This window comes from Opisthorchis viverrini (assembly GCF_000715545.1).
Source record: "Opisthorchis viverrini unplaced genomic scaffold opera_v5_46, whole genome shotgun sequence".
NCBI lineage: Eukaryota > Metazoa > Platyhelminthes > Trematoda > Opisthorchiida > Opisthorchiidae > Opisthorchis > Opisthorchis viverrini.
In genome coordinates this window covers 1,633,649-1,660,218 of record NW_008751703.1, presented here as the reverse complement: position 1 = coordinate 1,660,218, position 26,570 = coordinate 1,633,649, and the positions used below count along the sequence as shown (strand labels likewise).

The 26,570-nt window shown below is 39.9% G+C and overlaps 1 protein-coding gene across 1 annotated transcript in view; it reads right to left on the bottom strand.

Moving 5' to 3' along the window:
• Nucleotides 1-7,388: 7,388 nt before the first annotated feature.
• T265_03351 (hypothetical protein) overlaps nucleotides 7,389-26,570 on the bottom strand; it is a gene marked incomplete at both ends in the record, with an annotated part of 85,148 nt that continues 65,966 nt past the window's right edge. The window contains 5 exons of the mRNA XM_009167812.1: nucleotides 7,389-7,871; nucleotides 8,790-9,241; nucleotides 11,591-11,771; nucleotides 15,428-15,689; nucleotides 23,848-24,108. Of these exons, the coding sequence (XP_009166076.1) occupies nucleotides 8,848-9,241; nucleotides 11,591-11,771; nucleotides 15,428-15,689; nucleotides 23,848-24,108 (1,098 nt within the window). The remainder of the gene's footprint in view (nucleotides 7,872-8,789; nucleotides 9,242-11,590; nucleotides 11,772-15,427; nucleotides 15,690-23,847; nucleotides 24,109-26,570) is intronic.

The following is a 26,570-nucleotide window of genomic DNA, read 5'->3' as shown; positions in this document are numbered from 1 at the left end:
GCCTAGTGATTACTGTCTGGTGCACAGTCACTTACTCACCCGCGTTATTAAAGCTAGCCGTGCGGTGGAATATGTGCCGATTGCGAGTGAAAATCGTATGCAAATGTTACAGTAACGCAATGAAACACACGTGCTTTCGGACGGCTTTCTGTGTGGGAAAATAGCACGACATTATGTCTCAACCGAACACAGCTTTGGCCGCTCACATTTTGTCCATGACCAATGTCTTGACCTAGAATTGCCCACACATCGTGTCCTTGAACAAGCGGAACCGCTTGCGCAAAGGCGTAAAATGCTCGCCAGTCACAAAGGTGTATATCGAGGGTCGCCCAATGCCCATGCCACCTACCACAAGGGACGTGTATACCTTTCACAGTGAGCGTCAGGGCTCTAAAAATATCTGCTCAGTACAGTTCGTCTCGTGCGCAGGATTACCGTTCACTACTCCCGAGAAACTTTAAAACACTTTGCTCTGCTTGGCTATAATCAACGAAATGTTATCTACGAAACGAAAAACATGTAACCATCGAACTACTCAACAATGTGGGTCGGCACCTGATACGATAGTTGTAAACATTCTGGATAGTCAGTAACTTTACAAAGTGATCTGTGAAGTATTGGTCAACCTCAAATATTGGAGCATCACCCTTAATTAATCACTTCGTCGGCGCCGGTTGATGGGAAGCCTGTTGAAATTAAACTTGCTGAGCGAGTACTTGTGCTCCAGGTGATAGGAAGTAACCACCAAGGAGTCATCGTACCAGTAAACAAGGAATCTGGCCGGGCACACAGTACACCGTATGATACTGTTTACAAACACGCAATGATAAGCTTATTAGCCGCGAAGAATTACGCGATATTGACTTTGTTTGTAGGGATAGTACGCTTTTTTTCATACAAAAGTAGGAAATTGCTGCACACTTCGGAGTTTATGCGAACGAAAACTACGAAACATTTGACCGTGCACTCCTTTAAATCAATATGAAATGTACTGAAGGGGAAAAAACGTGGACGAACTAACTGCTTTACAAAACCATCACGCGGCTTTACGGACAAAACTTACTCAGCCATAATAGCCAATTAAAATATGGACCCGGTGCCCATAGTGGGCCCTAATCCTAAGGTTTCAGACTATTATCATCAGATGCTTTAAGTCAAAGTTTTCTGTTTGAAGTATGGTTTCGGAGAAAAATTGGCTATGCGTCTTAAGCTCAACCTTTTATTTATGCCCTCAATGGCCAGTGACTTACTCAACAGTTCATGGTGACCCACCGTCAGCAGCGTCCTCCAGTTTTAGTTCTCATTAGATTATTTTATAAGCAAAGTGCTCTTACAAATTCAGATTCATTTTCCCTGTAGTTTTTACTGCTTAATGAGTTTTTATTGCGTATTGAGCGCCCGTCCTTGATTTCGGCTTTCTCAGAGTTTTTTTTGCTATTCTGAAAATTCAGTGGCATAACCCTGCCGTAATTATGCTCCCAGAGGTTGAAAAGTAGGCCTATTAGCACTAATGCAATGGAGCTAAACCGACTTACAGGTGCAGTGGTCCAGAAGTTTCACAACAAAAATAAATTGCTGAGATATTTGGCCGAAATGAATACGGAAACATTTAATCCTTAAAGACAACCATCAAATTGTACATCAATGCGTTGCGTTATGCTTGGAGGAAGCACAGGCGGACATTTTGTGACTAAGCGTACGGGGCACAGGAGAACTGTGTTTGATGGTGTCGATATCTCACTAAGTTGTTATGGCGTCTCACCTAACTAAATTTGTAACAAGAATGTGAGCGCATATTTCGGATATGTGTTTAACCTATATCAGACGTGGACAACTTCCGAGTACAATGAAGTTGACTGTTATTCCTCTACAAAACCAGGGGATGTGCATCACAATATGACAAAAGAGCATTGTCAAAAATAGAAACTTCTCGCTTGGACAAAATTTCGCAAGGTTCAAGACTTTGTCTGATAGTGTCTCCTAGTTACTGATCCCTTACAGTGCCTCTCCGAGGTATTCATACAGGGGTAGATCATAATCCAGCTTTACTTTGTTATTCTGCGCGCTTTCGAATAGGGCATCTTTGGATCTTCGTTCGGTGAAGCGGTTGTAAATCGCACAGGCGTTTACATTTTTTGGAGTGTAAATACAGTCTCAAGGTTACGTAGGAAAAACGTGTACCATTGTTGGATCAGTTTAGAAGCAGACACCAGCAATTAGGCTGTAGCGTATTTGATGCAACAACCGGGTCTTCTTACAGTAGTCGTTTGGTGTAAAGTGTGAAAGGAAATGTCAGTAAGTTTTTCTGAGGCACATCGCACTTATTATTTTATTTGATAGTATTAAGCGTTCCCCCATTTTAAGTTATGAGTATCCGAGTTTGAGCGGAGCACCTCTACTGGAGGATATAAGCCCCGCATTTAGATGGTTTGGCTTTGGAAATACTTACAGAAGATGGATGTGCAGTACTAGTGTTTGAGATGTAGTTTGAACGTGGTGCGTATACTCGGATTCTGTGCGATGTGAAACACATCTAACGACCCAGTCAACTGACACTCTAAGGCCACATTTTGCTTATTGTTGTGAATGTGGGAAAAGGCAGCAGCCCTTCTCTGCGTCGTCGATTTAAAATGACCAATCGTGGTGGTTTTTTCTAAACAGACAGTATTCTGCACAAATGGGTTAGTTTCCTATAACTGGCACAAAAAACCAAACGGGCAGATTAAAAGGTAAATTCGAGCACGAAGCTCATACAGCGTAATATAGTATAGAGATTGTGACGTTAAGAAATCCGCATACGTATGCAGCCCAAATTAGATCAGTACCTGCTCAAGAGATTTTTCCGGTTGCAGTACGGCCTGAAGTAGGATAATTCGTATTCATTAATTTGTTAGGCCTGTCTCATGTATAAAAGTACACTCTAAGGAACCTATGCAGCGACATTTGCCCAAATGAACAACGAACAGTTTGAAACAAGGATAATTGATATCCTCCCCTCACAGTACCAAATCGGACCACTGTGGAACAAAAAGTCGTCTGGTAGGATGCGCGCGTACAATACTGAAGTAACGAGTTGTACACCACTGTCGAATGCATCGTAATTTATGAGGAGGTAGACAGTAGCTGCGTTTTTTCAAAGTCGAGGATAATTTTTCAACCGAATCCGCTGAATGCGGACGAACTGAGTGTGAAAATGTTCTTTATTATCCCATACAATCTGACCCTTAACTGTAGAACCACTGGGTAACATTGGGTGTGTCGCTGTTACTTATGAGTACGATGGAAACATTTCTGCCGTACCGACGTTCCTCAGGAATCACAGTGAAGTCACTGTGCGGTTTGCCAGTAGAAATATCCTTGGCTATTTTAAACAAGAGTCATTTACCCCAATGTGTAACACCTGAAATGTTTATTAATATCCAAATAAAGGCGCTGCTAGGCTTCATTGGGAATTCAATAGGTTTTGTAAGAGTTTATATTTAACTTCCCTGTTCACCAAGGTGGTTTGCCATATATCGGAGAATGTTTTCGAGCACTACGCAAAAATCTATTTAGAAAAGTTACCATTTTAGCTAGCCGGCGTTTTAGTCGTTCAGAATGGACAAAACGTCTAAGTTTGTTCAGTTTTTTTCCTTTGGAATGAATATTTCCGGAAATTTCAGTCCCGTTGACAAGGTTTACTTTTGATTGAAAGGTAAGAATGTCGAACCATAAAAGTTCTGCATGCTTTTGACTACAATAATGGGAAAATCATCAACGACGCAGTTACTGAACACTTGGCCGCAAATTTCAGCTCAGATGCTAATGCAAAACCCTGTGCAAAATCGTCACATTTAATTAAAATCTAGAACCTACTTGTAGACAAGATGTATTGTTTTACAGCTGCGTCATTTCAGCCGAGAATTCTTCAAGCAAACTACTCCCGTTGAAAGTTGGTCCTAATATATAATGACCACTGTTAGCAGCAAATTAAAGCCGAAGGGATTCCAAGAGTTCTTCCTGCCAGCAAACACATTTAGCACATCCCAGTATTTATGAACCTCCAAGTTTAGCAATTATAAGCCGGCATGAGACACAGGATGAGATAGATGTCTCGATTTAAAACTGCCTCTTCAAATGAATGATGAATCTGTCATAAAACCGGGCAAAATTTCGGGAAAAATTGTCGGAAACCAGAATTTTATTTCACGGTTTGTGAATTTCCTTGAATTTAGCTGAAGTGAACTTCTTTGCCGAAAACTATATTGTTAACAGGAGACTGAACTAGAGTGCGTCTGAATATCTCCTTTGTAAAGCTAATAAACTGAGTGTCCCACCTGGAGTCCGCACCATATTTCATTTGACATGATATTTGGCATATTGCTAAGCAGAGCACCACATTTGTTAGCCCACTGCCGGTTTCACTCCCAAAGGGGCTCATTAGTTCGGTGCAGTCCCAGAGTTTCAACCATGCGCATGCCATGTGAACACTAAATTGTGCATAATTGGTGAAGTACAGTCGCCTGCAGATACAGTCGGAGATGGTAAAGCCAATACAACCTGACGAACCCCAAGAAGTGTGAAACGGAGCTGCGGCGGAGTTTTCAGTAACCTTTTAGGGAGCGCCTCCGTCCCCTTACGTTTATTCGACAGAAAGAAGGTCGAGCCCCACTGATCAGAGAAAAGTAGGCTTGCAACGGAAGGATAATTAGGAATGAACCTAAGGTAGGAGTGCAAAACGTTCATTATAGTAGGATGTTTGTGACTGGTTGAAGATGATGATGCCCCAACTAACGGTCAGTTAATATTTATGTGGAGTTTTTCTTGATTTATGTGATTCAAACGAGGCCTGAATCCAATCATACGAAGTAAACTCATTTGGACCATCATTTTCAGCGGCGTCGATGACGCGATGTGGCAAGGATTACAATCAGTTTCCAAGGGTCATCTTATTCAGATCGTAAAACGTGCAATATTTTTGGGGACATCCGTGCTATAGCATTCATTACACCCCGTTATAAGTTGCGCATCAGCCGGGTTCAAGGCGAAAAGATTTGCTATAATCCAAATGGGCTGACTGTAGTCAGTCATCTGAAAACTTCATCTGAAATTCTTTTTCAGATGGCCTTCTGTCAGGTTGAGTTGCTGGAAGAATCGTGAATCATGTGTGTGAGAAAACACTGATTCCGGGTTTCCTGTCGAATAGATTCTTCGCAGCCGGAGGTCACGGATTTTGTCAAAGTTCATGCAACAAGTAAAATTGCCCAATGTGACACAGCAAGTAAAACATCTTGTAAACAAAAGCTTCCGGCAATTCCTCACCTGGCCCAGTTACTAATCACAAGCCGCACTGGAGCCACCCACCGGTGAGAAATGACTACAGAGTAGAAAGTATTCCACTACCAATTTTAATCCTAGACAGTGGAAACGCGTTCCACAGTACCTCTTGTGACCGTATTTTTCTAAGCTAGTAAAAGATGTAGAAATGCTGACGCTGACAAAATGCTCTTTCGTTTAGATCGAGTCAAACATAACCACTTGTATGCAGTTTCTAAAGGTTTGAAATCTGGAAAACATGGCAAACTTGTCCATGGAGGCTTCTAATTTCAATACAGGTTGAATCCAAAAACAGGAACAGCTGCTGACACAAATCAGACCGAAGATTTCTTGCCATAGGTCGCCGACGAAAGTTTTTCAACTATCAGCACAGAAGCATCGCAGCCTCTGTTTCTGCAGTAAACTATTAAACTAGGAACAAATTCGTTTGGAGAAGAATACTTTTGGAGTCATTCATTTTCACTCTTTCAGAGTTTTCGAATATGTTGTACTCTACGGGATTTGCTTGGTTGTTGCAATGTCCGTGAAATGTAATTATAGCTGACTTCAATGCCTCCGTTCTGATCAAAAGACAGTCGAAAACGGTGGTGCTCCAAATCCTTGAAAAATATGGGAAAATTCGATGCGCTTGTAAATTCGGTCCATTTCGATAGTTCTGTGTAAGTAAGATACTTGTGAGGCTGCAACATACCCCCCAAAAGTCATGCCAAAAGAACCACGCTTTTTCAAACGCTGTTTCGGCTTCGTTGATGCATTGCTGCCGTGCTGTCAACGAATCGGATCATATATGATTTACCCTACGATCGAATCGGAAGTTCGTCGGTGCTCGCCAGTGTAAACGAATATTCAAATAAAACTACCAAAATTCCATTCAGACTTAAACTCACTAGCTGGCTATGACGATTAGGTTGTCGGTGAATTTGATATCCTCCCCTCACCCTCGTAGAGTTTATATCTGTAAATTGACTTGTGTCACGTTTAGCTTCAAGAAAACAATGTCAGCTTCTTCATTTCTTATGCAAACGATCTGGTAGCATGCCGTGTGCACCAAAATTCCGTTATAATAGGGCTGAGAAGCACGTGAGATTCATGAGCTCAACACTTGTCTTTGCACTAACATTCGCATGGCATAACTATTGGAGCGCCTGATTATTCAACCAGAGCTATTCTACCGAGCTTACTTGAAGTAATTCCGGGGGGAGCGACAGAGTTTGTAAAGTGTGACGAGCAGTTTGTATCCCTGCAACGTCCAAAAGTGATGGTGATAACAACATACCTGAGAGTGTGAGAATTTGCTGAATCTCTGCAATCTAAATATGAATGTCGGATGTCCATACAGTCCGTCCATACAGTTGGGCAAATGAATCAGCCAAGGACACCAGGCACGATAAATGACTAAATTCCCCGTGCTCAGGAGACAAAGCATTTGACAAATGGAAGTGCGAGTCAAGTTCATGTGCAGTTCCACTTTGTACTTTAATTCTCGCACCTAACGTAAAATGTCTGTTGAATTTCTCAACTTACCTGAAAATACGCTGACTAATCATAGTGAAAATCGCTTCAGTAGCGTTCTTAAACGAATGAAATGTTGTTAGTTGGGAACATCTATCACTTATTTCTGCGATGAAAAAGAGCTACGGGGATCTGATGTCGGCAACAGTCAGTAGCTGTGATGTTTAAGTCAACTTTCCTTGGGCCGATATTTAGAAACGAAAAATTCCACTGCAGAATTTCGGCGACGAATTAGGGTTTCAATCTGCGTTCTGTGGGACTCACAAGATTAGCTTATTTGCGGCATCCAATGACGTCCAATGAAGTACCAACTGTTGTCTAAATTATATAGATGAATCATGCAAAAGCAGCGCAAAACGCCAAATTTAGGAATATTTTTCATGCAGCCAGTGCATAAGCTTCAAGCATGCTACACAAGCTATAATTCCGATCGGGTGAGATCACGGGATGTAAGTGATGGAGGCTACGGCGTGTTCTGTTTTGAAAAAAACTTTTGAGGGTTTGTCATTTGATTCCTGTGCAATCTTTCTACTGGTAAAACACCCTTTTTTGTATGGGAATAAATATTCTGTATAGAAAATTTCAAGAGGACAGGAATGATTATAAGTGAAGCACGTAATGAGGTCGATTGTTTCGAAAGGAAGATAAACAAAAGAAGACGGTTAAACTTGCCACAATAAGAGTGTGGCAGCAGAAAAAAACAAGAATAACTGAGTCTCATGGAAAATGCTTGTGTATACTTGTTTTGTATTTTCGCATAAGGATAAATCTGACATTTGCTTGGAGATGCCTGTCATACTTTGGATCTATGGCTCTTGCGGTTTGTTTCAGTATGAAAAGTTTATATAAATGTACTGATCACAGAAGTATTTTTAAACCTATACATTGCAATTCGGTATATCATAGCCATCCGGACGTTCGCTGCACATCTACACGGAAGGTTGAAGTCCTTGTTCCCTTTGATTTACATTGAACTTCGTCGGGGAAACCGACCTTCCCGGTAGGGCTGTAAATTGGGTCCCTGACGAAATGCAGTCAAAATGCTAAAATAGAGCAAACATATGATATACATAATTCAAGAGTAACCAAATTTTGGATGATGGGTCGAAGCAGCTTCATATCATTTCAAGGCGGATAAAGTTATCGAACAATTCAACAACTGAGAAGGAATTTTTAGCTAATGAAGTTGCAACAGTATTGAATATTCTTGAGAAAAACATTAGAAAAAATTAAAATTAAAGCCCCGGTCTTAGATATTTGATGACTGGGGTATCCAGAGTGTCTGACTACAAGAAGAAAACCATACCAGTGGGTGTAAGCAGGCCGTAAATTGACTGGATCTCTTCGAAATGTGGCAATGCTGTCAGACAAAAACTGGGTGAACTAGGTGCTACGCATTTAAAAACTTCTGGGTGAAATGTTTGGACAAGCGTCATTCAGTCTGCTGACCAGAAAATCAAAAGATGTGATCCATCATATTCCACTGAGTTTTTAAACGTGCGGATGTGTACCTAACAAAACGCAACTGTCAATCAGATAAAATCCTGAGTTGGAGTTATTAAAATGTTAATCGTTGGTTCTTGTTAAATGCTGTTTTAAGAGGAAGAGATTAGTTAAGTTTTTTTCAAAAGTGGTAATCCAAAGTGTTCTAAAGTTCACATTATCGAGTAACTGGAGGATGGTGACAATATTAAGTAAACTTGCTTATAAAGGAACTAAATTTATCACAACTCGTTACAATGTTCACCTAATAGAAACTTACGTTTCCCAGATCTACGCAAGAAGGGCCAAAAAGCACGTATGTCCATGAAATACAAGGCAGTAAACTCTCAAAACTTAGATTTGGAAATAGAAATGGTTTAGTCCTAAAATCCCAAGCAGAATGTATCTATTCAAACTTAGAAATCGTCGTGCAGGATACATAGCACTACAACACATAGCATACACTAGATAAACCTCACCTAATTGGGCGGGTATCAAGTTATCCAAGTTGCACATTTCGTTCGTTGGTCATTGCAACTACCGGTTGCTCGGAATGGAGGTAGCTGTAAAGTAGCTGGTACCGACCACCTTCGATGCACTTTCAGCGTCACGTGATCGGGATAGACTCCAATCCCGGGTGCTATCTTTGCTGCGTGCAGGGATAGGCGGAGCATGAGTATCTACAGCAGTGTAAGAACCATGAGTATTTTGATCCATATCTATTCTGGAAAGCCAGTCCTGGTTTGTTAATCCAGAGGAAGGTTTCTCAGAATGACTATAGTAGAGGTTTTGAGCTGGATTCTGAGCAGTACTCATACAAACTGCTCCTGCGTTGTCAGCTGACGGCTGTGCTGGTCTGCTTCCTGGCTGTCTGGTTACTGAGGCTCGATAGGGTTCAAGGATAATATTTAATTGCCTTTCTAATAGTTCTCTGTAAATGCAAAGCATGAAAAAACTGGGGTAATTGCATGATGATGGTCTGTGGTCGAAATGGTGCAAAATAGCAGCAGTTCTACTTACGTCTTCTACTAAGCTTAAAAAAAGACAGGAAAAGATCCAGGTATTTTTAAAAAGACAAACCGTAATCTTATTGGGCTTAACTCGTAAGAGGAGCCTGTTAAGTGTTATTCTCGACTTTTGTCGTCATATGATGTTCATAAATCTATGTTTGGACAAACGGGTAGCCCCAGATGGTTTGCAAAAACAAGCAACTTCTGAGTTCCTAAAACCCATTGGTGTATCGTGAATTCTTCCCCATCCTACCTGACTATCATTTTTGCATAGTCACCACCTGTGGACCTGCTTTCAAGTTCACAAGGAAATGACCAATGTGAAATATATTTGACATACTTCATCTGAGGTCATTATAACCAACTATTCCTAGGCTGTGTGGCTTTATTTTGAACCACCATAGAAGTTGTCATGTCCTACTATCCTGTCTACGTAGAAGAATTCGGTTAAAAACAGAGTTTAATTTAAGCCTAATTTCCAGTCAACTTACACTTTCATTTCGCCGTTTTGACTCAAATTTGCCATTTTAATTTAATTTTTTGTCCTATATAAACCTGTAGGTTCAAGGAAGGTAAACAAAGCGATCCAAACTCAATTGAGTTTTTCCATTGTCTGACAAAAAATCAGTCCAGCGAACCCAGTGCTCTCCACTAGTTTGCAATGCTTCCCATTCCCTGAACTTTGTTCCACACAAATAGAAGAGAAAGCTCGTACCATAAGAGCACCTTCACTAAAGAGCTGCTTGGCACGGTAATATAGCTAAAAACAGCTCACCACTAATCTCCTTTCACTCAACTGACTCCATTTCTGTGGCATATTTATTCTCAGTCACTCTGGCGATTAGGGGCACAAGCAAATGAAAATCGGACATTCAGGGAATAGAGTGACATCTAATCTTAGTGAATTAAGCCCCCTTAAAGACAAATGATTTGGGAAGTTGGTTCCGTTTTGTGACCAGAAAGTAAGGATTTTCCACTAAACGAAAACGATGAAGATTTGCTGTATTTAGGGTGAAATATTCCCTACAGCTCTTTCTGCCAGAATTCTGATAAACCATGATCTAAGCAAGTTTTAATTTAAAACAAAAGATCAAAGTGAATTTCGTCTAAAATATGACTAGACATCTATTCAAATATTTCTCAATAGATTGATTTGATTTATCCTGACAAGATGCAATTGGTTTGGAAAACAGATAAGTTAATTGTGGGATGAGAAGTTTAACAAAATCCTTAATACGGAAGTGCCTTGAAAGTTGTCTTCAGCGTCAATAATGTTGCTATATCGTTTTACAATAGCATCTAGGGACTTGAATTTGCTATTGATGTGCAATATCTAGCCTCATCTTTGAAGACCCCATACAAAGGAGCTCGTGAATGGTTATTCTGTACACAGTAACATTCATACATAATCAACCGGTTAACGTTTTCTTCCCTTTCATTCACGTCACATGAAAATATAATTTATAATAGGACACACTTTCACTTTGTGACGACGCGCAGTATTGCTCAAGATAGTCCATACTAGAAGGAGTTGGCACCTGACCAGTATTTTACTCTTGTCAAAGCTCATCAACAACACATCTTTCGCCTCGTCGATGTTTAATTCGGGAACATCTGGTATAGGTATCACCACCACTCTACCATTAATATACTTTATGCACAACAAAATGCACCTCTGTTATGCGTAATACCAAGCACTTTTGCACTTGGGCGGCTTGAGTGGCTAACTAAATGTCCCTAAAAACGATTGGACAGCAGTACTGACAATGTCATGCGTGCCCCTCAATATATCATTGTCAGATGGATTCACGAGGTTGTAGAATATGTCGGCCAACTTGGTGGGGGTTAGACTGGACAGGACACGGGTTTGCTATGTTAGACTACGTGGGAATTCCACAAATCGTGAAACTTCTCACAACTTGAGATATTGAACGCTGTATTAAAATCCTTACTTATTAAATCTTGTGCTCGAGCGGCAGGCAGTTATCAGTATCTCCAACGGAGTTTACAGACGTTATGCATGCGCAGCGAGCTTGCTTACTTATCCAACTTTGTGTTCCCAAACGGTGTAGAAAGTCGCCTTTTATGTTCAAGCTTGGTCGTGCAAATGAAAAGTGAGAAAGGGAGTCTATTTTACAGTTGATTTGTCCCTTTTTCAGAGCCAGAAGGCATTCCAAGTCTCCTTAATTTCGTCCTTCCTCAGTTCCATTGCGGCCGAGTTCTCATGGATATGAAGGTAATCAAAAAATGCAGTAAGTCAAAAGTCTTACCTTAGATGTATGTCTGTGCTAGCAAGCTGAAGGAACATTGCCAGGGAGGAGGCGGTAAAATCCGGATCGAGTACCATGAGCGCCCCATGCACACCTGAATCAATTAAATTGTCGGCGTAGTCCTGAAGCCCAATGCTTTTCAACCATTTCATGACGCGCTCATTGGACCATACCAGGACATCTTTTAGGGATAGAACAAACGGTTGATAACAGTCATGGGTGGATAAGCTAATTGAACATGACGGAAATTGAGGGTTATATTTGGCAACTAAGATCATTTCGAAAGACAAATTTATATAAAAATGGGTTTCTCACTTTCTCTACTCTTCTACGTTCTCCCATAGACTCATTATATATATTTATATATCCCAGGGCGAAATTGTAGTTGCTAGTTCCGGTACTTTTCAAGACTAGAAGCAAATTAATTTAACGGCAAACAAGAGGAGTGAACAAAAAGGAACGCTGCCACTTCCACGGATATTCTAAATTTTAGTAAGCACTCTCTCGCTCCAAATAATCAACCCAAACTAATGAGCTATCTAGTTGAGTTACTTTGTGAATGCTACAGTTTTAGCTCCAATAGTTTGTGCCTATGTGGATCCCTCTTACGTCACTCTCAATATTGACCAATGTACACGGTACTAGTATGGTAATAACCAAAATTGCGTAAAACAAAACCATGTCATGGAGTTTTACCATGGTTTGAGTATCAGACAATCAGAGACGGGGGTTTCTTCATTGCCCGGGACTGAACTCTTATTTGCACTAGCTGTACAACTTAGGACAACACTTAATTGCAGACAAATCATCATCTCGTAAGCTTTTGCAAAGAGAGCGGGCAAGTCACCAGAGATGAGTCTTTAATCCACCAAATGAAAATTGAAACGAGGCGATTTCTCTGACAGCCACGGGGACAGAATTTTACTCTTTTAAAGAGTACCTTGAGTTGCAGAAACGCACTGCAGTGATATTCTTCACATGTTGGCCTCGTCTCACTAGGTACAGGGAATGCCGCAGTATGTAACTGAGGTGACGTGACGGTATGCAGTGACGCAGCTTCTTGACTGTCAGCTAAGTGATCGATTCCACCAAGCCATTTCTGAGAATTCATCTAATTTACCCTAACATGATGAGGAATAACTCTATTTCCCAGGACTACGTATCAAAAACGATCTCTAAAGCCTTAAATTGATGGCCCTTGACCAATTCTCCATTTTAGGCTGTCTAATAGCAACTACTGCCAATGGGCAAAGTGTCACTATTCATCATATTAGCTATTATCAACGACAGCCACAGTTATGAAAGTGTATTAAATACTGTTGTCTTTTGCAATATATTCCATTCTTCTATTGATTTAACACTAGATTCTAGGCGTTACCGTTGCTGAAGAGCCAAATATTTCAAGTGTCATTCTGTAAACAATATACTGCCCTATCAAAAAAGAGCAACCCAAAACTCGTTTAAAATCCTTATTTGTTCATTGAAATCCGTTTTGATAAGAGGTCCCTAAAAACTAATGTCGTACCCCCGAGACAAAATGAAACAACTCATCAGTCTCTGTTGAACCTAAAACACATTACGTGGCCACCTCATGCTCCAGTTAACAAGGTTCTCTGTTCCAAACCTGGGCTATCCAACAAGTTATGCATGTGCATATATGGACTTCTTTACCGAAAACACACTAACTCAACCCAACAGTCTCAATGAGAATTGGCAGATTGGACTAAGAATAGTGCAGTAGTACCGGAAAAGCAGTTTTTCATCTGTTGCCTGACAGAAGGGGTTTAGCACGATTTTTTGAGCGAAGAAATGTCTGTCTCTAGTGTAGTCAGCTCTAACCTATTGGCTGATGTCAAAGTGGCCCATGACATTTCCCGGAATCGCTGAATTAATGTTGATCAGTGTCCCTATCTAATCAAAATATCTGTTTAGTGCATACATTCCACAGACACCGCGCCGTCAAACCTAAAGGTAATAGGCTTCTTTGTTGAATAATCCAGTGTCCCCCATTTCAGAGGAGTGGTAAGATCTTTCAGTCCGACTAACGGGGGATCATCAATGGCGGTGATTCACTTAACCATTCACTCACTTAGTCAGCAAAGTTCTTTACTGTATTTAGAACTGAAGCATGGCAACTTCCTAATATGTAAGATCTTGTTTTGTGAATTGACCATGTGGTGCTAAACTTTGATCCGGAAGCTGTTGATCCCACATACTGTTCGAAAAACACCCTTCCATGCAACCATTCAGATGCATTTAACGATTTTAATGGATCTCAATGGATCCCTTTAAAATTTTCCACAACCCTTTTTACCAAAATTACCCGTGGTTTACAACTCAATAGTGTAGACAAAGTCGGGGATATTCTGCCAAAATTCAAGACAAGGTTTTCAAGATTCCGGGATTTCTACGTCACATTCCCGCATCCGTGGCGAAATGTCAGTCTAGTATGCTAATCAAGTTGTGAATGGTAAGAATACATGAATTCTTTTATGAGGTAAAAGTCATTTCGTCGGCCAAATGAAGAGTTCTATTGAAGCGACAAGATAGATCACATGTTGATCATACACACCCTTGCATGTGTTACGAATCAACAGAATTTGAATAACGTGGACCGTTCGGTCTACTTTTATTCGGAACGCAATGTACCCTTCTACTAGAAGGACTTTGTCTGACAATCATGGTTTCACGGTTTTATGTATGCTTATTTTCCCGGAATGATTTCCTCAGCCATTTCCTCTAAGTTTCTGAGGCTTCCGGTCGTGCATTCTACTTGTCATTTAAAAAAAAATCTATCCGCTCACGCAAAATGATGACAAGTGTCTGATTTGATCCACGGAGCAAAATTTGGATCCCATTTGATTTAACTCTAGACTTTTAACCTTTTGGATTTTTCAGGAGCGTTTTCAAACCTCATTATTGATCTTAAATTGCATAATTGACCCTCCAGCCACATGATCATCGATCGTTCCCCAATGTGCTGATGACTTTTCTTTGATCAATCCGGAATTCCCACGGCAAGGTGCCAAATTAAGCTTAAGTCTGTTGACTGATGATCACCACGCAGGCATAGTGGGTGATCGGATACAGATGTCAATATGAAACAAGTCACAGCAATTTCTAAGTACTGCTATGCTAAAGAACGGTCCAAATAGATTTCAATGTGCGAAAAAAAGATATATCAAGAAAGATCAAAAACATCGGCGTCCTAACGCAGTTCATTCCAGCGCCCTCGAATCCGTTCAGTGGATGATTTCATAGTTGTTGCTTTGCCGCATTTGGATACACTGTGTAACCTGTAGCTCCATGTTTGCAGCCTCTCAGATTTTGCTATCCAAGACATTAATTAGGCAATAACCAGTACGCCACAATTTGTTGTTTACGAAATAAATCATAGCTCACTTCCCGTTTATTGTGGTTTCACTGGTCAAGAAGAGTTATGTATGTGTGGATACATTGTAAACTTCAGTTTCACATAAACCTTGTAAATCCACACCAACAGAGCTCTCTTCTTGACCCTACCGGAGGCATAATTCCTATCTGCAGTATGGTAGAAGAACGCAAGCTAACCGCCAAAAGCGGCTTTAGTGTTCTTACGTAAAGTGAGCACTATCCATGTGCAAACACATACACACCTGAGATAAAGAGAAAACATCAATAAGTTTGTTTGCTATTAGTTTCGCTTGTGAAAATCTGAAGATGTTTCCTGAAGAATGGCAGGTTTTCTAACCAAAACTGAAGCGACTGGTGGACGCTGGATATTTTGCCCATCATGTATCATAAAAAAAGTGGCTGTTGAGAGCAAACAGTAATCGAACGCACCGAAAGTCAACTTACCGGAATCCACTGTGGCACATGCTTCGCGTCGACGTTCCAACTCTGTTCGATTGTAATCCAGCCTTTTCAGACACATTATGCCATAATACAAGCTGATTCGATGAAACTGATCGACCATTTTCAGATGTGTCCGAAGGTCACGCTTTGTCAAATGACTTAGCATGCGCGCATCTACCAGACATTCCATAAACGCCGGTCGATATTGAGCTAAGCCCAGACTGGGTAACCATACATTTCCTATCCATTCGTGGTTAAGTTCACCCTGCGATAGGGGCAAGCAAAGATGCATTTGCTATTAACCAACGCGTGTCCGGACAGAAATTGATCCAGATAGATAAGTAAGACTATTTAGTTGTCTCTGGTTCAGTCAATCTCAGACGAATACATTCGACGTTTATATTCCAATCTTGAAAGCCCCTCCATTAAATACCCAGTGATCATATCCCATATAAGGGTATCACCTAAACCTTGAAAAATGTTGTCTTGAGAATAGTGGTTCCGGTTAACAAGCTAAGCGTTGGAGCATTATGTTTAGAAAAAAATTACAGCAGCTATACAGGGATGTATTTTGATTTTCACACATACAGTTCCATGAGTAGAAGAGAGACATCAAGCTCTACCTTTAGCGTGTGCCTTTTTACTTGCATTTACCACATACATATATGCCAAACTCGCTCATTAGTTTGAGCAATTCATTGCAGAGCTGATTTGGACACATAGATGGCAGTGTCAAACATCAGCTGTCAATCCAATGATCAGGGTTGGGTGAACCACTTATGGAGTTCTAGCCCATAGACGTGGTTTCCCAGATAACTCGCTCCATAGAGTGGCGGTCCGGTAGCCAGGAAGTTAAAAATTCGTTTAGGTCCTAGGGGTGTTTTTTCATGCTTAAATACCGCATTTCAAGGCCTACAATGACTATTCCCATTTCTACTTTACGGACAAACCGGCCTTTACGTTGAAGTTTGATGCTAATATCAATAAGCCATAACATTTCGTAATAGGCCCGAGTTTTTTCGTTCTCAAACCACTCTAGACAACGTACGTAACACAAGGTTAATATATTGGAGATAGAAATAGGGGTTTAACAAACAGACATGATTTATATTATTATCAACAAGTGGATGGATTTTTTGTTATGCTACAATGTTCCATCTTAACAGGTACACATTCTTTCGCGTCTTCTCATTTTATTCTAGCTAAAGTTCACAGTACACGAAAAAGGTAGATAAGCATTCGGTATTTGGGGGTATTAAATAACTACTGCACTAAATACCTTTAGAAGAACACCATTCATTCTTCACCGAATACGACGACAGCTGAATTACGATATCATGTTCCAGACAATACTTCGAACGTTTTGAAAATTTGCTTTCTATGGAAAGAAAGTTTATTATTATTAAGTTTATTATTAAGGTGCTTACTGAAGCTTCTGATCCCAATCAATTTTTCAAACTCGATTTCGTTTTCTATTTGATCGATGATGTTTAATCCTTTTCATGAAGATCGGACTTTTGTACTATGTCTCCTTAGAATTCCCATTTTAAAGACTTGTTAGGTGAAAAATAATTGGATAATTAAACTCGGGTTCTTTAAATTGCTGATAAACATGCGTTTTTAAAAACCTGAATTTCTCAACCACTTAAATTGCCCGAACAAAAACAGATGACAAAGGACACTTTCTCAGGTTACTAGTATGTTGTAAAGTGAAATCATGTGCCACTTTTATCACGTTATTATGAAAATTACCATGTATAGAAACCGTGCTTGCTATGTACTTTTTTCCCAGAATGAGATGTTTTCGAAAAGAGCTAACATCTGATAGGTTGTGGCAGACGTCCTCTATAGTTTCGAGCATTATTTACAACAATTCACCATGATTCCCTGTCGTTCCACAGGTAAAAGCTTGAAAATGGGATGAAGAATTTAGTTGGTTGGACTACAAAACGGCAGTGGTTTTGGACAACCCCCGTTAAGTAAACTAATTGTTACACGAGTGAAATTTATCCGGTCCATCCCGTGATGCGCTTTCGCCGTAAGTATTTTTATATCCCAATTTGAACGGACAAAAGTGTTTGATTCTGAAAAAAGGGTAGTGATCGATTCCTCTCAAAAGTGCATCAGGAGCGTACAGCTGACGTAGTTGCAAACGGTTGCGTAGCAACGATTCTGCTTCAATAGTTAGGGCATAGTTAGAAAACAAATCAGATCCAATGAAGGCAGAAATTCGTGTGGGATTTAACTCAACGCAGCCTAATTTAAAAAGTGACTCCCCAACACATTTACGCCAGATGTCCAATGATGATTTTCCATGCAGAAAACGTTGAGAATCAGCAAAACATCACGTGGGCTTACTAATATTGGTTCTCTCAAACATACTTTGGGTTTAAAAATTTGTCTAGCAAATTCTGACACAGAAATCAAAGCTAAATCTCATTTTTGATGTCACATCCACAATTTCTCTTTTTCAGCAAAGGTTAGAGTCCGGCTGTTCTGTCAGGCAAATATCGCGTTCTGGGTTTAACATATGGTACTGTGTAGGTGAATGCAAAGTAACACAAACGAGGGATAGTGTTGACGGTCAGGAGCACATCCCATAGTTTTATTCTGGTAAACTGGGTGAGCTTATGCAAACAGTCATACGAGGCCATAAATTCTAGCTAAATATAGTTCTTTAACCTTCTATACTTCAGTTGCACAAAAGCTTTTCTCTGGATATACTTGCTAGGGAGATTGTTTCCTTTGTAGCAGTCTTTCAAACTGCGATCTGAGTTGGGCGCTACTTTGTGTAATCATTCTTGGTCCTGAAATTCTTTCAAATGCACAAAATCCGCTTGTTATTCTTGGCATTGGCTCCAGTAACTGCACCCCGGTCGTGTGTCAACTAAATATTATCCCTTTTGGTGGGCTCGTTTAGGAATCTGCCACATGCTTTCCTGGTTAAGTAGCAAAAACACGCCATGATGAACTTGCTAGTTAAGATTCCGTGTAAAAGTTTTAAGAAATATTACTGACATATGCACTGCACACAAGCATTAGAAACCGAATTTTCATGATGGGTGAATTTTCAAGCACATGCGACTCTTTAACCACAAATTGAAATCTAAAAGCACGTGCTGAAAATATGAAAGGTTTTGCTACATATACCTTTAAATTACCTTTATTTCAAGTATTGCTTAATGCTGATTTTCTGGCTCAGTTTTATTTAGGCACTTGTGAGGAAACATTACCAATAAGCTGTTGCATATGCTACTGCAGCAACCACTTTTCGCCCCTATAGAGTGTGATAGAGCGTTTCTACTGAATTACTAATAAATGGCCGGTTGAATCAGCGTGTTATCAAGCTAAGTTGGGTTTAGTGGTTTGACAATCGACTATTATTTTGTTTTAACTCTTTTAGCCACGGAAGGCGGAATCAGGCACGCTATAACATTTTGTTGTCACGTTGCTCTCCCATTAGCTGTGCCTATACGACTCATCTGTTCCTTTGAAGCGAATTTTGCCGCGCTTTTCCGTTTGGTCATTTTGTTGCGTTTGCCGGTCGTTTGCTTGCGCCTCTGTTGTACGTATACCTCTTTTGTTCATTACCTTTCGGGTTAATTCCTGTGGGTAGAGTTTTGTGTCGCCTGTAGCCATCAGTGACGTCTAGCGCAGCATGTTAAAATATTCTTCACAAGTAAGTGCACCAGTGTTATCAGTAGCAAAATGACGAATTTCAACCAAGTAGTTGCAACGAGCAAACCTATAAAATGCTGTGAGGTTCCGAATTTTGTGGCGTTGTGGCTCATGACTAGCCTAGCAAATTTCCAGTAACAGTGGACAACTAACTGGGGTATATCACCGCGGTGAGTGACAGCTTCTGGTCTTTCTGATTCCAAAGAGCCTCTACGAAATGGCTATGATAATTTATCGCGATTCATAATTGTAAAAAGCTTTAGACCTGTAACAAAGACTCTCCACATGTGCTTATATAGCCTATGAGCAATATAATTCTAGTAAAAGAGCCTAGCATAATGCACAACAAAACGTGTTGATCATGAGGGATTTGTTGTTATGACCAGGGCAAATAATTCGACCCACAGTTCAGTTCTTGATGTGCATTTTCAGTATTTTGAAGGCAGAAAACCTATTCAGACCTAGCTGGTTATTGTTCTAGATTTTTGGTGAGTTTAATGTCAGAAATCTTTAAGAACGTACTCAAATCCGACAGACTTCAACACCAACTTGGAAATTATTCAAGAGTGAAATTAAATTCGGGTCGATAGCAGATTTGTTTGGATGCTTGTCGAAACATTATACCTGCGTTGCTTTAAGACTTCCTGGGCTGAAAACTTTTCTGCTTGATTAAGTCTCGCTTGCCTGACGTGATATCAAACGGGAGTCGCAATGGCTAAATATCACTGAATGTCTACATTAAGAGTCTGACGAAAGCAAGATATTCATTTAGCTACACGTAACAAATGTGCACAACTTTGTGTTGTGCCATTTCTGTTAACAATTTACTACAATTCCTTGGCTGCATCATACTAAACCAAGAAAGTTATGCAAGAATCGACTCGTTAAAGACTAAATTGAGGTAAGTCGGGGCCAAACGGAACCAAACGGGCCAAAAATGGGACATATGTTTGTCAGCCTCATATCGTAAGACTATCCAATAACTTCACTGATTATGCAGTGCACATTGACAGCGTCGGGAACTTATTAAACGGATGTGGAGAGAAACGAAAGTGATGTTCCCTGCTGAGGAAAAATGTGGTCGTGTGTCAGGAACTCCTAATACGGAAAATGTCCACCTGAAACGAGGATGACTTTTTAAAAGGCAACGTCAGTAAGCCTCACCAAATTCAAACCCGTCGTTCCACCCTTTTGGCTAACACACTGGGTCAACAACGGACTAAAAGTATGCAAACTGAGAAAATGCGCTCACATTATGTATTCTGCCCCACGGATAAGGAAAGTTGCCGGGTGATAATACTTGGATAAAAGATAACAGGCGATTTTTGAATCATTCTCCGACCTAAAAAAATACATTTCACCAACATCAGGGATAGCTTCTGCCTAGCTAATGACACTATCCTAATGAGCAACGATAATTTATTATTATTAGGCCACCAAGTAGTCAGATTTGACACCTGGTGCTATTTTGTCATGTAGTACTCTGGTGAGACACAATATAATTCGAATAAACGGTCTCAACCGATGGACTGTTAAACGGATGTGTGGAGTAAGTGGTGGGATTTCTACCACTGAGACGATACTAGGCGTTTTATACCGAGGAGTAATCCGCTTGGTGTCATTATTTATTGAGCCGCTCACTACTCTAAAGTTGTGTTAAAAAGTCAGTTTTTGGGACCAGGGTCGTGCGCCGTAAACGCATATCCTGAAAGAGAGACATTGATGCATTAGGTATAAACTGATTTAGTAGAGTGACGCATGATACAACGGCAAAAAAGAATGACATATAGGGTACACAAGGATACATATTTTACTGACTTTGTATCCACAGATTTGGGCTATATTCGGGTGTTTTAGTTATGGTGTACAATCAGAACGTTTTATCAGTACGTTTCCCCGACTACTTGGGAAACAATTTTGAAAGCTTCGAGGTTTCTCAAGAGCTTTAGGCTAATTCAGTTTTTATATTCACATTTTCAAACTAATCAATATCTTTTATATCCAATACATTATATCGTTTGCCACAACGTACTAAATCTCGAACGGATCACGGAAAATGTACAAGACAATATGTTTGAACAACTTAAAAGATATTTCTGCAGTAAGAAATTGTACAAAAAGCGAATCAGTTGGTAAGCGGATCCAGTAACAACGGGTTTCACGAGTTTAGCACGTCCAAAATGAGCGGTAAAAAGGAGGAGCAACCATCTTATTTTAATGAGGAAAAGTAAAGGGATATAAATTGGACACAAATAGATGCTGAATCAAAAGAACTCTGAAAAAGTATAATCTCGTGTTTTTTCTCAATTATTACTGCCATTCAGTTGAGGCGGCAGTTGTGGTGTGCTAGTTGTAACCTGTAAATACTGGTGTTTAATTAAATACAACAAGATTAGCGGATACTTCTGGAGTGAGCAAAGTGTGCGGCCTGCGCGTTTTGTGATCGCGTAAGGGTACATTGTCCATATGGACAAACTCGGTATTTTAAACCGGGATATACAAACCACCAATCTTGATAAAAACCTAGTAATCCCCGTAGAATTTTGTTAAATTCTCTGGTAGGCTGACGTGCTGACTTTGAGTATTCTCCATAACATTACCACTTCCGTGAACTGATCATTCAAGGCAATAAGGGCCGAAAGGACATCCGTGTATTGAGCAAACCGACATCCACAAATGTACTGTACATCGAATATACAACTTCCGATACTGTGACACGTCTTTCTCCTTTTATTCCGACCCATGTTCTGGTGTGCAACATCTACATAGCAAGCAGGGTTAACACAACCTCATGCACGGTCCCTCAGTATCCAGGGAATGACGTGACCACTGTGTGGTCAAACAAATCACCCGATGTTCATGATTTTTCGTCAGGCAATCCGTTATTTCAATACTGTATCTAAATCAGGTAATTTTCGCCGATATAGATTGTCTGGTGAGAAGACTACGTATGTCTCGTCGGCAATGGAAAAAGATAGCCTACAATACAACTGCAAGCAAAGACTGCCATTTTATACGCTATCTGTGTTTAAACGAGTATGAGTAGTTTTGTACACCTTCAAACGCCGTAAGCGTAATGCTTCAAATTTTAAAGAACTGCTGGCCAGATATGCATTATTATCAGTCGTCTATTAGTCTAATAAATGCATTCCTGAATTCTGGTTATTGTTGAGAAGCCATGGGAAAGTTACAAATGAAAACTCAGATAGAAGAAAAGGGATAGTTTTTTCTATCTTACATCCTTTGCGTGGATACTAACTTTGTATGTCTTTCTAGACATACCCACATTGTGCTAGTATTGTTCACAGAGAGGAGAAATTTTGATGGTTTAAAAGGGATTATATGAAGCATACTATATTAGTTGCTGAGTCATCTGTAACTGGCTACAAAAGATAAATAAATGCCTAAAATCCTCTACACTTATAGAGATATACGCAAGCGATGTTGATTGCGTTTGCTCTAGAGCTGAAGAGTCTTCTAGGTGAATTCAGTTAGTATGGATACCAAGTCAATTTTAAGTCGGGGTAATTGGCAAGTAGTGTTATCAGTCAGATTAATGGAGACAGCAAAGTTGACAATCTTGGGGATTAAAAATACTGAGTAGTGTTTTGTAAGCAGAACGAGCAGTAAAACTAATAAAAACTAATAATAATTCCTTTGTAACACCTATTCAATGCCTAACTAGCATGCCATTTTAGGACAAAATCAGAGATGGGATACCACAAGTTTACTGAAGCCTAGACAAGCAGACAATATGCAGGTGTTGGACACGAACCACAAACAGTCCGGTTGATATGTTCGTGCCCTCTATGCACTCTGCAGCTCGATTCCAGACTGTTCTTTATGTATGCGGCAGGTGCTGTAATGCCCATAACTCTTTAGGAGTACAATCCGCAGCATGTTATCGTTTTATTTAGGTAATGATGTGCGATACTTCAACAGGTTTGTGGCCACGCTATCGGATTCCAGGTCACTATCTTGAAAACTGTAACATTACGTTCTAGCCTATTTTGTTCTCTGTGAGTCTTCCTGTATGACGAAGAATCATAATGGTTCGTTATACTGAGCATACTCATGCAACTCAGATGTCGGTGTCTGAAAATGCATACTCGAGTCCCGTCGCAACATTTATCACAGAAATTTATACATAGAATATTGATATTGTGACAATACAGCGAGAGTAGTAGGCGAGATCATTTGTCTATGCAGTATCGTAGCCACTTCACCCATGCTTTCGGCGTCATAAGTGACCATAAATAAATGCTATTTTGGTTCTGTGTGCAAATTTTTGTGTAGATTTTTCCATCATATTTTGCACATTATTACTCTAAGTAAATGATTTTTGATTTGGTGCTGCATTCATCTACTGGGTTTATGATGCTTTTCCTCAATCGAATAATTCTGGATAAACCAAGTAAGCTAAACGGATTAGGTCAACTATCTTGGGTGTGCGACGCTAATGGTGAAAAACGCACAAGGAGTAAAAAGATAGATGAAAAATTGTATTCGAATTTGCAGTTTGACAGCTACTAAGGTAGAGATGATTGAAGCCATTTGACTGGTTCTTGAGCTTTAATGCTGCCACTACTGAGAATGGAAGACGTTGACACATTGCTAAGTTAAGTCTAACGCGAAAGCTTAGATTCTCCAGGTTAAAATAACTTAATAACTTAATATGGCGAATGACTGACTTTGCCAATAAGGCACGTGATGGCTAGAAGAACCTGTCTAATTCTATTTCTCACCTGAATCAAGGGAGACGCGAGGTGAATACGCGAGAGTGTCCTAGAGGCAGCGTCCATATTAGACGCTCTGCTGGGGTTGGCAAGGGATGCAGTGAATGCAAGCATTTCCTGCACTGCCAACCGCAGCTTTAGTCGATGTAGTGGATTGCTGATGCCGAGCTCACGCTGGGTATCTTGGTCCGACAACGACGCCAGGATTGCTCCGGATTTGATGTTGGCTCTACATGCAGCCACATACCAAGCTGGCATACCAACCCATCGCTGAAATAACAAAATAGGGAAAAGTATCACAATGTTTTCATAAAGGAAACTACTAACAACGTTGCTGAATACTCTTCTTCACAATGTTTGTATATCGGAATTGTACCAACATAAATATCTGAATAACTGCGAATCCTATTTACGTCAAATTTAGACTTTTGACTGGAATACCTAATCACTAAAGCCACCACACCCTAACATATAATGAATTACCGACGCAACCTTCAATACTTTTAGAGTAAGATGGTTTAGGTATTTAACAAACGTCTACTTTATTCAAATTTATGGGAGGTTAAGTAGAAGTTTTTTAGTATAAGTTACTATAAAAGTTAATAGCCAAGCGGTAGGCCTTGATAAGCTACATGTTGAGTACTAATATATTTTAGTGGGTGGGTTACGCTCATTAAGGAATAACGGCGATTTTGATATGGTGTACACCATGGCTGTTCAAAATTATTGAATAGAGGCTGCATAAAGAATAGAAAATCTCGTCATCCCACACTAGAATTATCTATCTGAAAGTCAAGCATGGGGTTCTAAACTTGCCCATTGAATAGTCGTCCGGCAGCACGCCGAGACGTTCCGTCAGACTGGACAAAACGCATTTGTGTTTATGCATCATCTTAAATGCAAATAGGAATGCTAATGACGATCAGATAGTTGGTGTCATGTTCACAATTTCCATACTACAACTTATTTCCGAGGGATCAAGATCACCAGAAATGTCCTGATTTTCTAGAGAATAATGTTAATATTTTGTTTGAGATTATTATAGCCACATTGCTCACTAACACGTCCACCTTTGGAGGAGTAAAAAGGTAGAATGTTTAAAATGTAGGATGTATTGAACGCTTTCACAGTGGAGGAATAAAACTAATGGCACTTCTCTGCTATTTGCCAAGGATAAAGCATTAGTTTAAGAAGAATTCCGGAACTGCAGATTAATGCTGAGTTTTTTTATTTACTGACACAATGAAGGCTTTTTTGGTACAAAGACTGTGCCCTTAAGCATTTCTCCTTTTTTGTTATAAAATGTATACTCTACTTATGAGTGTCTTGAGGGTATATTTATTGCTAATCTGTTGCCGACACCGCATTTCTAATAAATAGATCAATCTGAGTAGGTGAAAACCGGTTGCTGAAAGATGTTGTTCACCGTATTCAGTAAAATTACTTCTCGTGAATAAAGCCAAGCAGGACTGGCGATAAACTGAGGAAATTATTCAAGCTATGTATTTCCCTTCTATCAAGCTTTTTTTCATTGCGCAGTAGTTATGCCTTACATGTGAGGCAGTCATTTTGGGACTAGCTTATTACAGTCAAATTTAGAGACGTTTGCCGAGTCGCCTTTTTAGACCGTGCAACTATGCAATGCTTTGTGAACGCGAGTAGCCATTTTTCAGCGGTTATTGTCGACTCATCTAATTAGAAGTAGTGTTGTATATGCCGACTTTCCCGGAAGCAATTTTCTTTCATAGCAAAAATCTTCTAGGAAAAGGGTCTTCCGTTTTATGCTTCAAAGTCATCACTGGTGATCAACAATGGAACTTATATACGTAGTCATAGATTTAAAAAAATGACCTAAAGGAATATGGATATTTTGTTTATCGAACCCAAGCGACACAAATTTTACCGTTAGATCTACCTCCTCTTACAGATCCGCAAACAGATCGGATATGTGTACAATGTAATAAAATAGCAACTTGGTTTGTAATTGCGTATTTTCACATTAAAAATTCCCATACAATAAAAGGTTGATCCACCGCGGATGGTAAATGTTTGGTACTCGAAATCTTTTTGGTTTTGTTCATAAGAAATTGCAGACTAAATTTTGGCGTGTTATGCATCTCGTATTTGTAATAGAATAACATGAGCTCATTGAATAAAACACTGCTGTCTGCCTAGCTGTGATTGTTTGGCGTTTGTTATTACGTGTAAAAGTGACGTTGACCAAACACCTTTCAATAATCAAGGTTATACAGAATTTTTTGTCTGTATCACGAAATATCGAGCATTGCGATAGACCAAATGAAACTGTCACGGCTTCATTGGATATCCCTGGTGAGTGTTTGATCGACACTGTTGATATTGATGTAAACTTATGGGTGAATGGAACATCCTATCCCTCATATCGTTGCCTCAGCTTGGTTAACAGCCGATTTAATGTTTTTGTGCAAACATCAGCGAGTCGCAGGGAGCTTGAAATATCCTCTGGTTGTAAGGGTTACAAAAAATTTTGAATTGTTGTGAAAATTTTTTGGCTATTTTTGTTCACCCCATCACACAGAAGATCTTGCCTACACTGTGAATTAGTCCTATTCCGTTCCGACTATATTTAAGTTTATTTTTTCTAACCGCAAGCGCTTGAATGTCGAAGAACTGATGTGCCACGCCACCATAACTTAGTGTGAGACCATTTAACAGTACTGGTGGTAGGTTGAGTTAGAACAACTTCCACTACT